The sequence below is a fragment of the Pelecanus crispus genome, chromosome 9 (genome assembly GCF_030463565.1).
Source record: "Pelecanus crispus isolate bPelCri1 chromosome 9, bPelCri1.pri, whole genome shotgun sequence".
In the NCBI taxonomy this organism is placed as follows: Eukaryota; Metazoa; Chordata; class Aves; order Pelecaniformes; family Pelecanidae; genus Pelecanus; species Pelecanus crispus.
Window position 1 is genome coordinate 13,343,388 of NC_134651.1, and position 12,818 is coordinate 13,356,205.

Here is a 12,818-nt window from a genome sequence, read left to right on the forward strand (position 1 = left end):
ATCGAGTAGAAAGAGATGCTAAGTCCTTGTTTGGAGAGCTATTTCATTTGCTCTTCCTCCCACCTCAGCGCCTACTGGAGTATTTCTACAGCCTGCAGAGCGTGGCAGGTGGCTGCTGTGGGTGCAACCTGGTGGAAGCAGGCAGCAGTCACTGAATTTGTCAGCTCTGCCACCTCATCTGTGGCTCACTTGCATTTGCTGGAGGAAAAGACAATAAAGTATTTCAGGGCAAAATTCTTTGTTTACTATCTACCCCTGATTTGCCTAAATTCCTCTCTTCTTCAATCCCCTTGTTGCTTTAGTCCTTCCTTTCCATGACTGCCTTTGCTGCAAAGGGCTTTTCTGCTCCCTGCTTTTCCCCGTTCTTGGATGTGTAAATGCAAACAGTGTTGACCTGTCGCAGCCCAGAGAGAGCTCCCCAAGCACCTCAGGCTCCCAGTAAAACCAATGTACCAAGAGCAGAGGGCACTGGGGGCCCCCAGCCCATTTGTTTCAAGTCATTAGCTATGACCTTTCTTAATACCCATGGTGTTCATCTCCATTCTTCCACTTGTGAGTTACGAGGTTATCAGTGACTTGTGACAGGAGAACATACAGAGCGAGCTGATGCTACAAAGAAGGTTGTGTGTCTAGTTGTAGCTCTGCTGTCTTGGACGTGTCTGTACATACATAATGGCATTGCATTTCCCAATAACGACAGCTCGTGTTCTGGGGTGCAGCTCAGAGGACGAGCTGGCCACGATGCTCATGAAACACGGTCAGCTCAACCTACTTTAGAGAAGACTTGAGCAAGGCTAAGGTGGATCTTGGTGCTGGGAGATTGCATTGTGGTGAGCGAAGTCGTGATGCTCTGAAAGTGTTCAGGAGTTTGGCTGTTGCATTGTTTTGGAAGAAAATATACCCTGGGACTCTGGAGTCACTTCTAACCTGCTGTCCATGTAAGTAAGCAGGTTGCTACTGCAAAGCCACCCTCCATCTTTCCCTGACACAGCAACGCCACTGGGCATTAATGTGATTTCTTGTAGATGCTCAGAAGCGAACCTGGCAGCCCAGGCCACATTGCATCTCTCGTCCCAGGGGCTAACAACTGTCCGAAGCTCCAGCACTGCGTAGCAGCAAACCGGGCATGGAGAGAGGGGAAAACAGAGAATAAAAGAGAGGCGGCTGGGTCTGGGTAGGGAAAGGAATTTGGAGCAGGAGCTAGGAAGGACATCTGGGAGCCAGATTCTTCTCTTTGAGCCCATTGCAAGGAGCTAGCTTGGACAAATGAGAAGCATTCTTGTTTCTCTGCTGTAACCTGCAAAATGTGGTAAGAGTAGGTGATCTAGGTTGTAGGAGAAGGTGGCATCTAGGGAAATCATTGTGCTTTTCATGTCTTCTAGTTCAGTGAACAGTCTTACAGCCATTTTTAGCACAGTGAGGCAAACTTTGAGGCCCTGTATTGCCCTCTGCACTGCATGTTCTGTAATGAATGTCCCTCGGCGTGGTGCAGGGGGACCTGTGGCACTGACTGGTGTTGGGTGGTAGGATTAGCAAAATTAAAGCCAGTTTTCATTGGAACAGAGTGGGTTGACAGGGCTCAGGAGTGGATTACCATCACAGCTGCCCTGAGCTGCACACCAGGAATTCAAGGGCGGACAAACAAGCCAAGCAGTGTAACTCTCTGCTGTTTTTCTCTCTTTTGCCTCGCAGCAGGGACTGAGACAGGGGACAGGAGTGTAGGCGTTGCAGAAGTTCACGTGAGTGGATAGTCTCTGGCATGAGTAATTTGTTGGACTGGGTTGGCTTATGTTTGCTTTTTGTCGAACTCACATTGGCTGGGCCAAAGACAGCATCCTTTTTCTTTTTAAACCCATTTTTCCATATTCTGCTGGCTGAAAGGGAGGGCGCTCAAGCGACATGTCTGCAACAATGCCATAAATCCAGACAGAAATAGAATTAGCAGTTCTTTCTGGTTCCGGCGTTTGTATCTGAGAGGTCGTGAGCTTAACCAGTCTGGGTTCCTCGGAGCGGAGCCGTGTCTCTGTGTGAACCTGTTGTGCCTTGGGACCTGGAGCTTGGGTTTTGTTCCAGAGCAATATCATAAAACTTTTATAGCAACGTCATGACGAAGAGCATGAGAAGAGAAATAACTTAACCCTCTCTTGCTAAAGTTAGCATTGCAAATTCTTCTCCTGTTTCCACGTGCAGCAAACCCCTCACTTGAATCTGGAGTGCTGTGGGGAACAAAATGCAAGATTCATGGAGATGGGGAAGAGAGAGCAAGCAGAAACCTGTCTTTGTGAGGATTACCATTTCTTAAATGTACTTAAAGTCCAGTCCTGTCCAAGTAGGCCCTTACACACATCGGTAGCATTATTCGTTGGCACTGTCGTACTGCATTGTGCTCCAGGATTTGTAAAATTGGGCTCTTAATCTATGTTGATTATGTTTTAATTGAATAAATAAATCTTTTACAGAGCCCAGAATCAATAGATATGTTTCCATGCTATTTTAGTTTATTTTTCTAGGTTTCCTAAGGACATTTAACTTTTACAACCTTACAACTTGTTCTGCAGCATTTGCTAGTCAGCTATTGCATAATTGTTCTGGGGAATGAGAACCTGGGAATAACATGGCCCAGAAATGCTAAGAAGCAGAAATGAAATCAGTGGATCTTCTCATCTGCCACTATCCCTCCTCTCCAGGGTCAGGGTACCAAACAGGCCATGCGTGGGCTCCAGTTTTATTCCTGGGTCTGCCATTGACTTGATTTATCACCTCAAGTGTTGGGGCCTTGGCTGCCCTTTGTATCTCCCCCCTGCCTGCCCCCCCCCCCCCCCCACCCCCCCCCGCCTGCCCACCTCCCCCCCCCCAGGCTGGCTTTTGGCTGCTTAGCTTAAAAATTTTCTGGAGTGGAGCAGTCACAGTTTTTGTGTCTGGGAAGCCTATGGCTGCCCTGTAGTTATAAGCCAACAACTGGAGGATGGAGAAAAACCAAACAAGAGCCATGAACTGCACTAATACTAATAGTGGAAAGGAAATCGGACTTTTGCAGATTTAAAAATCCAGGTGCCTACAGCTAGCCAGGAGTAACTGTCTGGGGTAATTCCTGTGAACAGGATTTCTTTTTTTGAACAATAGTTTGGATGGAAAAACTTTGGCTCTATAATAAAAATAGGCAAGAAGAATTGAGTTTGTATGTAGTTTCTAACCTGACTCTCAGCCTTTTAAATGATGTGTTCTTGCATAAAGCACATTGGAGCTTCCATTTTCTTGTTAGTCAAGCCAAATTTATTGTAATCCAATAAGATTTAATAATCATTAGGAACTAACGAATGCCTTAGCACGTATAAGCTCGGCAGATCAGAGCCTGCCTGCTTTGCATAGTCTGTCTCTCTTTGACCAGCTTGCCATTTATGTGTTGGATTGATGACTGGGGAGTTCTGTAAAACAGGTAATGATCGAGCGTTCCTGAAATGAAATTTAAATAAAAACTATCTGGAGCAGACAGTGAGCCAAAGGGGAAGGCAAATTTTTGGCTTGGAAAATTGAAGTAACTTGGTGAGAGTGAAGGCAAACAGAGCTGGATTGTCTGTGGGGAGGTGCTGGTATGGTCTGAACAGGCTTTACAGTTGAAATTAGGTGAGTTGTTAGGTAATTCTTTAGTATTTTCATTATTGTAGTAGTCAAGCTACGAGTGAGCTCTTCTGCACTGAGCTCTGTGATTGCATGTATGCGGAGAGACTCCATCTGGAGAATTTGCAGGTCAGTCAGACATGGAAGGACAGAAGAAAAATATTGACTATGACTCAGGTTGAGGAAAGACTTTCAATGTGTAATATTTCACTTGACTCAAGAACTTTGGTTTCTGTGCATGCCCTAAATGTGGCTGGCTAAGTAGGGTAAGCTTCTGGCACCTACATCACACCTGATGAGGATCCTTAGCTGGTTTTCTTGAACTTCTCATTCCTGCCAGAGCCTAATTTCCAAAACACTGAAAATGTTGAGGGAGGTGTTTCCTAGCTTGTACCCACATTCATGCACTGCCGGGAGGTACTGCTGTTGGGTTGGGCTGTACAGCACAGATCTTTCCCAGAGGTTTTGGACTAGGTTGATTTTTCAAAAACAAAGGGTGCGAACAAGTCCTCTTTCAAAATGCTTATTCTAGCAGGGATTGCAGCGCAGCCCTTGAACAAGCTTGGGGATCACATACTCTCCTGTGGTGCTGAAATCTGAGTTTTACTTTCAGAGGTGGGTGGTGGTGGTGAAAATTCATGTCTCTTCCCTTCCAAGTGAGCGTCCCTACCAGACTGGGTACAAGTGGGGCTGGGCTGTTTTGAAAGAAGAGAAAAAGCAAGATGTATTGAATCAGAAAGGGTCCTGGCTGTAGGCTGGTATTTGCTCTGGGCATGGGCTTTCCTGCCTAATAGACCTTTTCACAAGGACCTTATTTATGTTATTTTATGACCGCTTATTGCGAATCATGCCCTTCACCTTGAATCTGCTAGAAATGAATTGAACTTTTTCACGCCTCCTTGAAGGAGCTCATTTTTTAGATGGAAATTGTGAAGAAGTGTTGAATCAGACAGGTACAGCTACCACGGATTGATTTAAAATAATAACAGATGCAGGTGGCTGGTTGCTGGCCACTGTGGCTTGCAGCTCTGCTCTGCTTGTGCTTCATCTGGGATGGGGATGTGGCAGAAAAGATGCTTTCAGAATGGAGGTGCTCCAAGCCTACCCCAGCCTGGCTGCCCAGCTGGGCGTCCTGCTGAAATAGACCTTCTCTGTCTGCGGGAGCGGGGATTGTCCTGCCTCCTCACCTCGTAACAGATTGCACGCCGAGTTGCGTAATCCTCCAAGTCAACTTTAGACAATGGGACCATTGTGGGAAATGCATGAAGAAAAGCCCCAAAGCAGCCTGAATCCTTGTGAGATGGAGGCTTGCTGCTGGTTCTGGGAGAGAGCTATTGCATTTCAGCATGTTTGTCTCTGCAACCCGAGAGTTATTGCTGGAGCATGGTAGCAGCTTCATGAGGACAGTAGAAACCATGTGCCAGGCCAAGTGGTTTGAATAACTGGAACTCTTCTTTCTTTAAGGTGAATCCTGGTGGCAAGACGCTTGAGGAGAGGCGGTCCAGTTTAGATGCAGAAATCGACTCTCTGACCAGCATCCTGGCCGACCTAGAGAGCAGCTCTCCTTACAAACCTCGGACTCAACAGGTTAGTGGCACATTTTGTAAACAGACAGTGGGAAAGTAGCCAGCATCGACTGCTGGAGTCAATTTGCTAATCGCTTGGTATTTGTTGCGAGCAGGCGTGCCAGTTCCTCCTGATAGCATCCAGATGTGGCTGTCAATGGGAAGAAGGGTGCAGCCGCTCTGAAGGGGGCACCAGCTTAAAAGCTGCTGTACCTCTGAGCGAAGGGCCTCTGATCCTGATTGTTAGATTGCCACAGAGATTGTTAGAAAAATACTTGCAGAAAATGGTATTTCCTTCGCCTCGACTTTCCACCAACAATAGCTTGTGAATTAAAACCTGCTCAGTTCACAAGTACTTCTATGCTTGTATTTTTTTTGTTATTTTTCCGGTTTTTAAACTATTTTTTTGTTATTTTTCCAGTTTTTAAACTATCTGTCACACTGCCAGAAGGATCCAGATATCTGTGTCTCAAGTTGTTTTCTTTTGTTTTTGTCATCTAATCAGTGGTGACGAAGTGGCTTGGATCATAGCTCAGCTGTCAGGGTGGCTGTAGCCCAGCAAGGCAGACTGGAATTCGCACTTACTCTGCTGTGTCTAGACGAGGACTGCAGGGGTGACAGCAGCTCAGCTAATTTTTGTCACTCATCTAGGTAGTGCTTGAGTGGAGCTATTTAAGTTCTGGTAAGGTGTCGTCTGTTTATCAGAGGAAGCAGTGACACCCCAGTGGTACTTTAAAAAGGGTGATTCTTGAGATCTCTAAAACCATCCAGATGTGTTTGTGCCCAGTTGTGCAGCATCTTCACTTCCTAATCTCATGACTGGTCCCATTTCTTATATGTATACAGGTCTGTAGGCATGTATGCAGCTGTATGTATATGTTGTGTTTGTCTTACCAATGTCAGGCCTAAATAAAACCTCAAAAGTCAGAAGAACCAAAGGGAAAGTTGACTGATGCAGTGCACACCCATATCCATATAGGCCATCTCTTTAGTTTGTGGCTTTTTTGGTTCTTTTCATTGTTGTATTTGTTTTAAGTAATTGAGAACTGATACCTTTGGGGCAGGACTAAAGTAGTGATCAGTTTGTTTAGATTTGCTCTTGTTTAACTCTGCAAAAGCAGAGTTAAATGAGATTTATGCACTTTTGAAAGCGTCCATCTGCACACAGAGGCTCTGGCGTGGTGGCCTGTGTGGTTTCCGTCCCTTCTGCAGGGACCTCCCAATAAACTCTTCCTTCGTTCTAGCAGCATGTACACAGTTGTTGCATAAACTTACAGACTTGTCCTTGAAAAACAGTCTGATTTGGGTCAGTCAGTCAAAAAAAAGCAACAACGTAAACCAGATGCAGTTCAGTCCTTTTCCCAGTGGGTTTTTGTTGTTGCGATAAGAGACAAGTTTTAACAGTGCTAGGGCTCAGGCACTGTGTCAAATAACCTGTGTTCATTTTGTTTGCATGAGCCAAACACGTACAAATCCATGCTGTTACTGGGAAGTGCTTTATAGTGTCTAAACACTGCGAGAGTTAACTAGTAGAGATTTGTACTCACCATTTTCCTTGGCAGTGCCTGCAGTCAGCTCCAACATCTTCGTAGAGACATGTAACTTCTGTAGCCACTTTGCTGAGCATTTGCAGTTTGCTGACAGTACTGCTGACTGTCTCCTGATAGAAGAATCCTTTGGGATCTGGCATTCTCTGAATAGATTGGTTCTTCACTTTTGTTTTGTACCTGTAGCATTAATAAATAAATCACAGCAGTCAAATGCAAAGTTCTGCAGGTGTATTTGAGTTTTTTGAGGATCATAAGGCATAGTTCGAGTTTTGGACTTGATCTTACTTCTTAATTTCATCAGCCTCCAAGACGACATGTGCTGCTTGGTGCATATGTTCGTTCCTGTGGCTTTTTGCCCACAGTTCGGGTGGGGGCTCTGAAGACTTGTTCCCTGTACCCAGGAGCAATGGGATGCTGCTGCTCCCTGGTCCCTTACAATAACTGTGTGCGATCCAGTGGGCAGGAGAAGCTGAATTTCATCTCTGGGACCAAATCCCAACTTTCTTTGTTCAATTTATCAGACTTTTCAGGATTTATTGGTTAACATAATGACGTCGCATGAAAAGTACAGCTACAGCAAATTCTAACTATAGCTGTTAGAAAAAGAAAATGCCAGAGTTGGATGTATCATCTGCTGTAATTAAAAGAGTACTCAAAACAAGTCCTTGAAAGGTGGAACTAGAATGAAAGCTTTGATATTTTCCTTTGTTTGATCTATACTAAGTATTAAAACTGGTGAGTCATTTGATGGTCTTATAGTAGGATAATAGATTAGGCTGCAAATTGTGAGGTACTTACTCAGAACATCAGCACGTTTATTGGATTACACCTTAGCTGACCTTCCCAAATTTATCAGGATAATGGCTGCAGATAGGAAAATAGAGTTACGACTTGTTTTCAGATAAGATGTTTCCAGTTGTGCTTATGAGGTTAAAGCATTATAATAATTTTACAGGTATACCTTGCCCTTGGGGATACTCCTATTCTGGAATAAGAGAAATTTTGTTGTTAGGTTTCTTTTTTATTTTATCTGCAAAATACTTTTAAAGCAACCTAAACTAAACTGTAAAATAGTCCTCTCTTGCTGGAGCAGGAGTGATAGCAGGATAATGACAAGCAGTTTATTTAACATACCCTACCCATTGGCATAAATTCACACAGAGGGAAGCTCTTTTGATCCTTGGTACGAGTTCAGGATTACAGTGAGACACACTGCCTGGCGAGGTGCCTCCGCAGCAGAAGGATTTGTATCCTTTGCAGTAGGTTTGGAAAGTCCGTGATACATGTCAGAATGGGTGGGCCAATGTCAGCCCTGGACAATTCCCCTTGGCCAGCAGATGTGCTGTTGACAGCTTGGATGAGTATGAATCTCTGCACCATCCCTGCATTGCTTATCTGGGCATCACTCTGGTAACATTTTTTGTGTGCCAGGCAGGTGGCAAGGACATTGCCATAAGCTAAAAATGACCACCATTAATAGAGGGCAGGGAGAGAGTTTTGACACCTGTGGTCAGCAGCACCCTCCTTGTACCCAGTGCTCCTGCCTAATTCAAGGGAGCTGAGCTGGGAAGCGAAGGTAGAGGAGTCACCCAGGTCCTGCTGCCTGCTTCCCGTGCCTTGGGCAGAGGTGGTATGATGCTGCTGTCTTGCAGAGCTGTGTTGCCCTCTCCTCTGAAGTGATGAGTTTGAAAAGCATTTTCTCAGCATAGAACCTTTACAGAGCAGAAAAGGTCTTTCCTCGCCATAGCAGGAGGTTTGGTGGGAGGAGGTCCTTCTGCGGGCCTGGTACCCCAATGTGAGTCAACCCTGATGTTGCCGAACCTCAGAGACAAAGATTCTCTCAGGCTTCATTTCTGGTTAGTTCTTGTCTCTGTCTTGAGGCAGTTGTTGAGAGAGTCCCCTGCAGCAGAGGTTTTCTAGGTGTTCATAGTTTACTTCATATTGGCCATCAGCAGCACGCGAGTGAGAAGCAGCTTTCGATCACCATCACCTCAGCCCTGGGCTGAGCCCATGACTTGCAAGTGAAAGTCTCTCTGACTGAGTCACAGAAGCAGTCAAAAGTGATTAAAATACTAGGGTTTTTTCTTCCAAGATTGCACATATCAAAAAGAGCAGAAAATTACAAGACTAAATCATCATCTTTAGCTGCAACAGAGCAGCATCTAAGGATGCTTTCTGTCATGTGAGGTGGTGTAGGAGAGACCATATTTCAAGAATTCAGCTGGAGCTGGAGTTTTAGAAAGGACCAAACATCACCTGAGTTTGAGAGGTTTCTGAGTAACCTTCACCAGCATGGCCAGTTCCAGCCATCTGGTGCAGTGAATTGAAATGGAGGAGACCAACATGATCTCAAAATTGCCATGACTGCAATGGCATGTTAATAGATGAGCTTGCCTTAGGTATTGTTTAAAGAACTGCACATACACTATAAAGAAGATCTAATTAATATTTTCCTTCTGTTTGGTAAAGTTTAGAAATGCTAGTGTGATGAGTAAAGTACAGAGCTCCTCTTATGTAGCTGCAATGTGTTTTCTGTCTTCATATCACACCTTCTAAACTGCAGTAACCCATTGGAAAGTTCAGAGGCAGAGAACCCACTATGCCTTTCATTAGTAAAAAAGGAGGTTGTATAGGCAAGGCATTTAGGTGCATAATTTCCATGGATGGGAGCAGGGGCTATTCCTAAATTGGGTGAACCCTGACTAGGGAGCCTGGTGAATGCTGTATTTATCTGGCACCTCTGTTAAAGGGTATTTCCCCCAATTTTTACCTGTCCTGCTTAAATTCTTGCTTAAGAGATGAGTGCAGCAAGGCCTTAAGCAAAAAAACGTGCCAAATTTCAGCCCGTAAAATAAATATTTGCATTTTTTTAAAAACAAGAAAACTTTCTGACTCTGGAGAGAGGGCTTCCAGCAGAGGCTGTGAAAATTAAATACTAGAAATAGCGGCATATGAACGCTCAGGATATTTTGTCCCTGCTGTGAATTATGTATTGAATGCTGATTGCTTTGTCTGGAATTGGACACGTACCTTCTGAAACTCTTGAGTTTTATCCCAAATTTCCAACAGATTGTCTGTCTGTTTGGCAAAATAGGTCTTTGGGAGGTGTACCAGGTGGTAAGGTGTACCTGGTCCAAAGGTAATTAGCCTTTTTTTTAAAAGCAAAGACTGGGTGGCCAAAATTTCTGGATTATTTACATAGCAAAAAACCATGCTGTGATGGTCAAGATCAAATCTGCTTGTGTACAGCTCTCAGAGGCAGATTGATCCAGAGGGGACTGGGCTGGCACTCTGGAGACCTGTTTCATTCCCAGCTACCACCACTGTGCTAAATTACTTCAACGCAGGATTTCTACTCTGCTTCCTCTCAAAATCTCTTCTTTCCTTGTAGCTTGTCAACCTCTTCATTGCGATTTGCCTCTTACTACCCATGTGCACGGCATCTAGCAAAATGAAACGTAGGTCTGGGTTGAAGGCCTTTAGGTGATGGGTTGTACAAATAATGAAAAAGAGAAAGAAATTATGTTTTCATCTAACAGATGGGGAAAATGAAGGCAGAGTTAGGCGAGGTGTCTGAGGATTCATGCCTATGTCCCTGCCTCTGTATCATTGCCCCCAGTACTAGACATCTGCCACTATCCAACACTGTCAGCCTAAGTGAATAATATTTTGAAGGAAAAGCAGCTCATTCTCAATGTGAGCAAAAAGTAAAGAAAATTAAATTAAAAAATCAGTGATACATTTTCATTAAGTTCCAAACATACTGGGAAATAATGTCTTCTAATGACTGGAATTTAAAAGGGATTTAAATATTTGACAGCCTTGGCTGTTACTCCATCACTTCTTTTGACAACCAGTTGGGGATAGCAAAAGCAGTGAAAAGGCAATGGACATATTTGCTTGCAGAGTGATGGGACAGGATTGAACCGTTTCAGCTGTAGGATGGCAAACCACGAAACAAGGCAAAAATGTTGAGTGCTGAAGACTCCTAGGAGTGCTCTTCCATGTGCATTTCTAATTTTAGTGCTTCACTTACAGCTGCACCAGGAATGCATGGCTAAGAGTTTGGGTGTTTTATCTTTGTTTACATGGAGCTGTATCTCCAGCCATGAACAAAGCCTCCTACTCAGCAAAGAGCAAAACATTCCCCCAGTATCGAAAAAAAGCCCTATGATTGCTGTTGGTTTAGGCTGTGAGATTGACGTACGGGCTCTGCGAAAAACAGATCACTGAATCGGTATTCAAAACAGTCCATACAAATTTGCTAGTCCAGGCTCAGAGTCTGATTTCCTTGTTCTTGTTATTTGCCTGAGCCTGGCTTCGTAGGTTGGTATGCACCAAAAGGATTTTGCAAGCACAGTCCGCAGAGTATTTGCTAGCATCCCGGTTGTTGTCAGGAATGTTTTTCTTTCTTTTAAGAAAGAAAATTTAGGGGTACAAGCAGATTAAGATTAACTTGGTGGGTTCAGAATTAATTCCTCCCTCCTGTAGCGTTTATATGACACAGACAGTTTGTGGTTCCTGAATTACGGGGCTCAGTGGGATTCAGCTGTTTCAGGTATTCAGAATGGTACACAGGCAGTGCTTTCCTAGCGGCAAGGGGCTCTCTGTATTTGTTCACTTGAGCTCTGTGCATTTTGGGTTTTGTGGGCTTTTTAGTCTCTTTGGTTGTGGGACAGAAAGGCTCGTTAGGAATAAGCCCATCTGCTGAAACTGAGGAGCATCCCCCATCCATCCTAAAGTGTCGATGACCTTTTAGTAGGACCGTCCAGCTGCTCCAGAGCTACATGCGCTACACAATGCTTTTCATGAAGGCTGTGAGTTGCTGCCGTTTCTCCACTGAGTTGGATGGCTTGTGTGGGTGCAGAGGGATGACAGCGTCTCATAGAGGTGTGCCCAAGCTGGCATTGAGCTTGTGAGCTCTGACGCTTGTGGCGGCACCGGAGGGCTCGTGCAGGCTCACCGCAGGGCTGCTGGCGCGGGCTGTTCTCAGCGGGCTGTGACACTTTTGCCGTAGTCACAGACATCAGGAATTGCACGGGCTGTTTTAAAGATGGGGTCACCTCTGAGGGCTGCGCTTCTGCTTCTGGCTGCAGTGCACTGGTTTTGTGCTGTTTGGAAAATCTGGGTGGATTACTTGAAGTAGCAAAGGAAGCATCCCATCTGGAGCAATTTCAGTGGGTTCCTCCCAGCACTTGAGAAGCAAAGCCTCTATGTCCAGGAAACTCTCCTCCTATGGTTCCCCTCCAAAGGCAGAATGACATTCCCACCCCATGTGGGTGGTGTTTGAGATGGTCCCAAGGTTGAAGCTTTCTAGGAGCACCGCTGCAGACGTGCTGGCTGCACGCGGGGCACGTCTGTCACGCTGTCTCCAACACGCCTGCAGGCAGAGGAGCGTGCACAGGGCAGGGATGTTCAGCTGCGTACGTGTGAGTTGGGAGGCATGGCCAACAGATGATTTCATGTATGTTTGGATTTGTCCTCTCTCTACAAGAAGGGGAAACCCTCCTGTGCTCATCAGCTCCAGCCGGCATGTGCAGCAAACTGACAGTGCTCTGATTAGCAGATGCTCGAATCGGTTGCATCTGCTGGTATGTATTAAACCTTAATCCTTTTGATAAGAGCACGTCCGTGAAGATTTTTAAAGAAAGTTTTCTGAGATCCCAGATTATCAGCTCGTCACAGATGAACAGGATAAGAGTGACCTTTGCAGGGTATTATTTCTTCCTCTTGTACTATCATCAGAGTGAAAATAAAGCAGCACTACTCCTGCTGTTTCTTTTTTCTGATATATAATCAAGTTCACAGAAATCTCAGTAAGGTTTACTTTTCCCCTTTCCCCTTTCTCTTTTTTGCATCCATTTGGTTTTTCTGCTTACATGCTTGGCTACAGCTTTAGATAACAAGTAGTGTTGGATATATTGGACTTTAAAATCTGTGCAGGCATCTCAAATTTGTGTATGGATAAAGATAAGCATTTACTTTGGGAACAGTGATAAAAAGCAAATAGTACCTCATAATTTGGTCTTTTTTTCCTTCTGCATTTGTGATTATTTTGTTGTGAGTGGTTGAGAGCTGGGCTCTT

The 12,818-nt window shown here is 44.7% G+C and overlaps 1 protein-coding gene across 1 annotated transcript in view; it reads left to right on the forward strand.

Annotated features, from left to right (window-relative positions):
* LPP (LIM domain containing preferred translocation partner in lipoma) overlaps window positions 1-12,818 on the forward strand; it is a 341,053-nt gene that overhangs the window by 178,752 nt on the left and 149,483 nt on the right. The window contains exon 6 of the mRNA XM_075716569.1: window positions 5,083-5,205. Coding sequence (XP_075572684.1) covers window positions 5,083-5,205 — 123 coding nt within the window. The remainder of the gene's footprint in view (window positions 1-5,082; window positions 5,206-12,818) is intronic.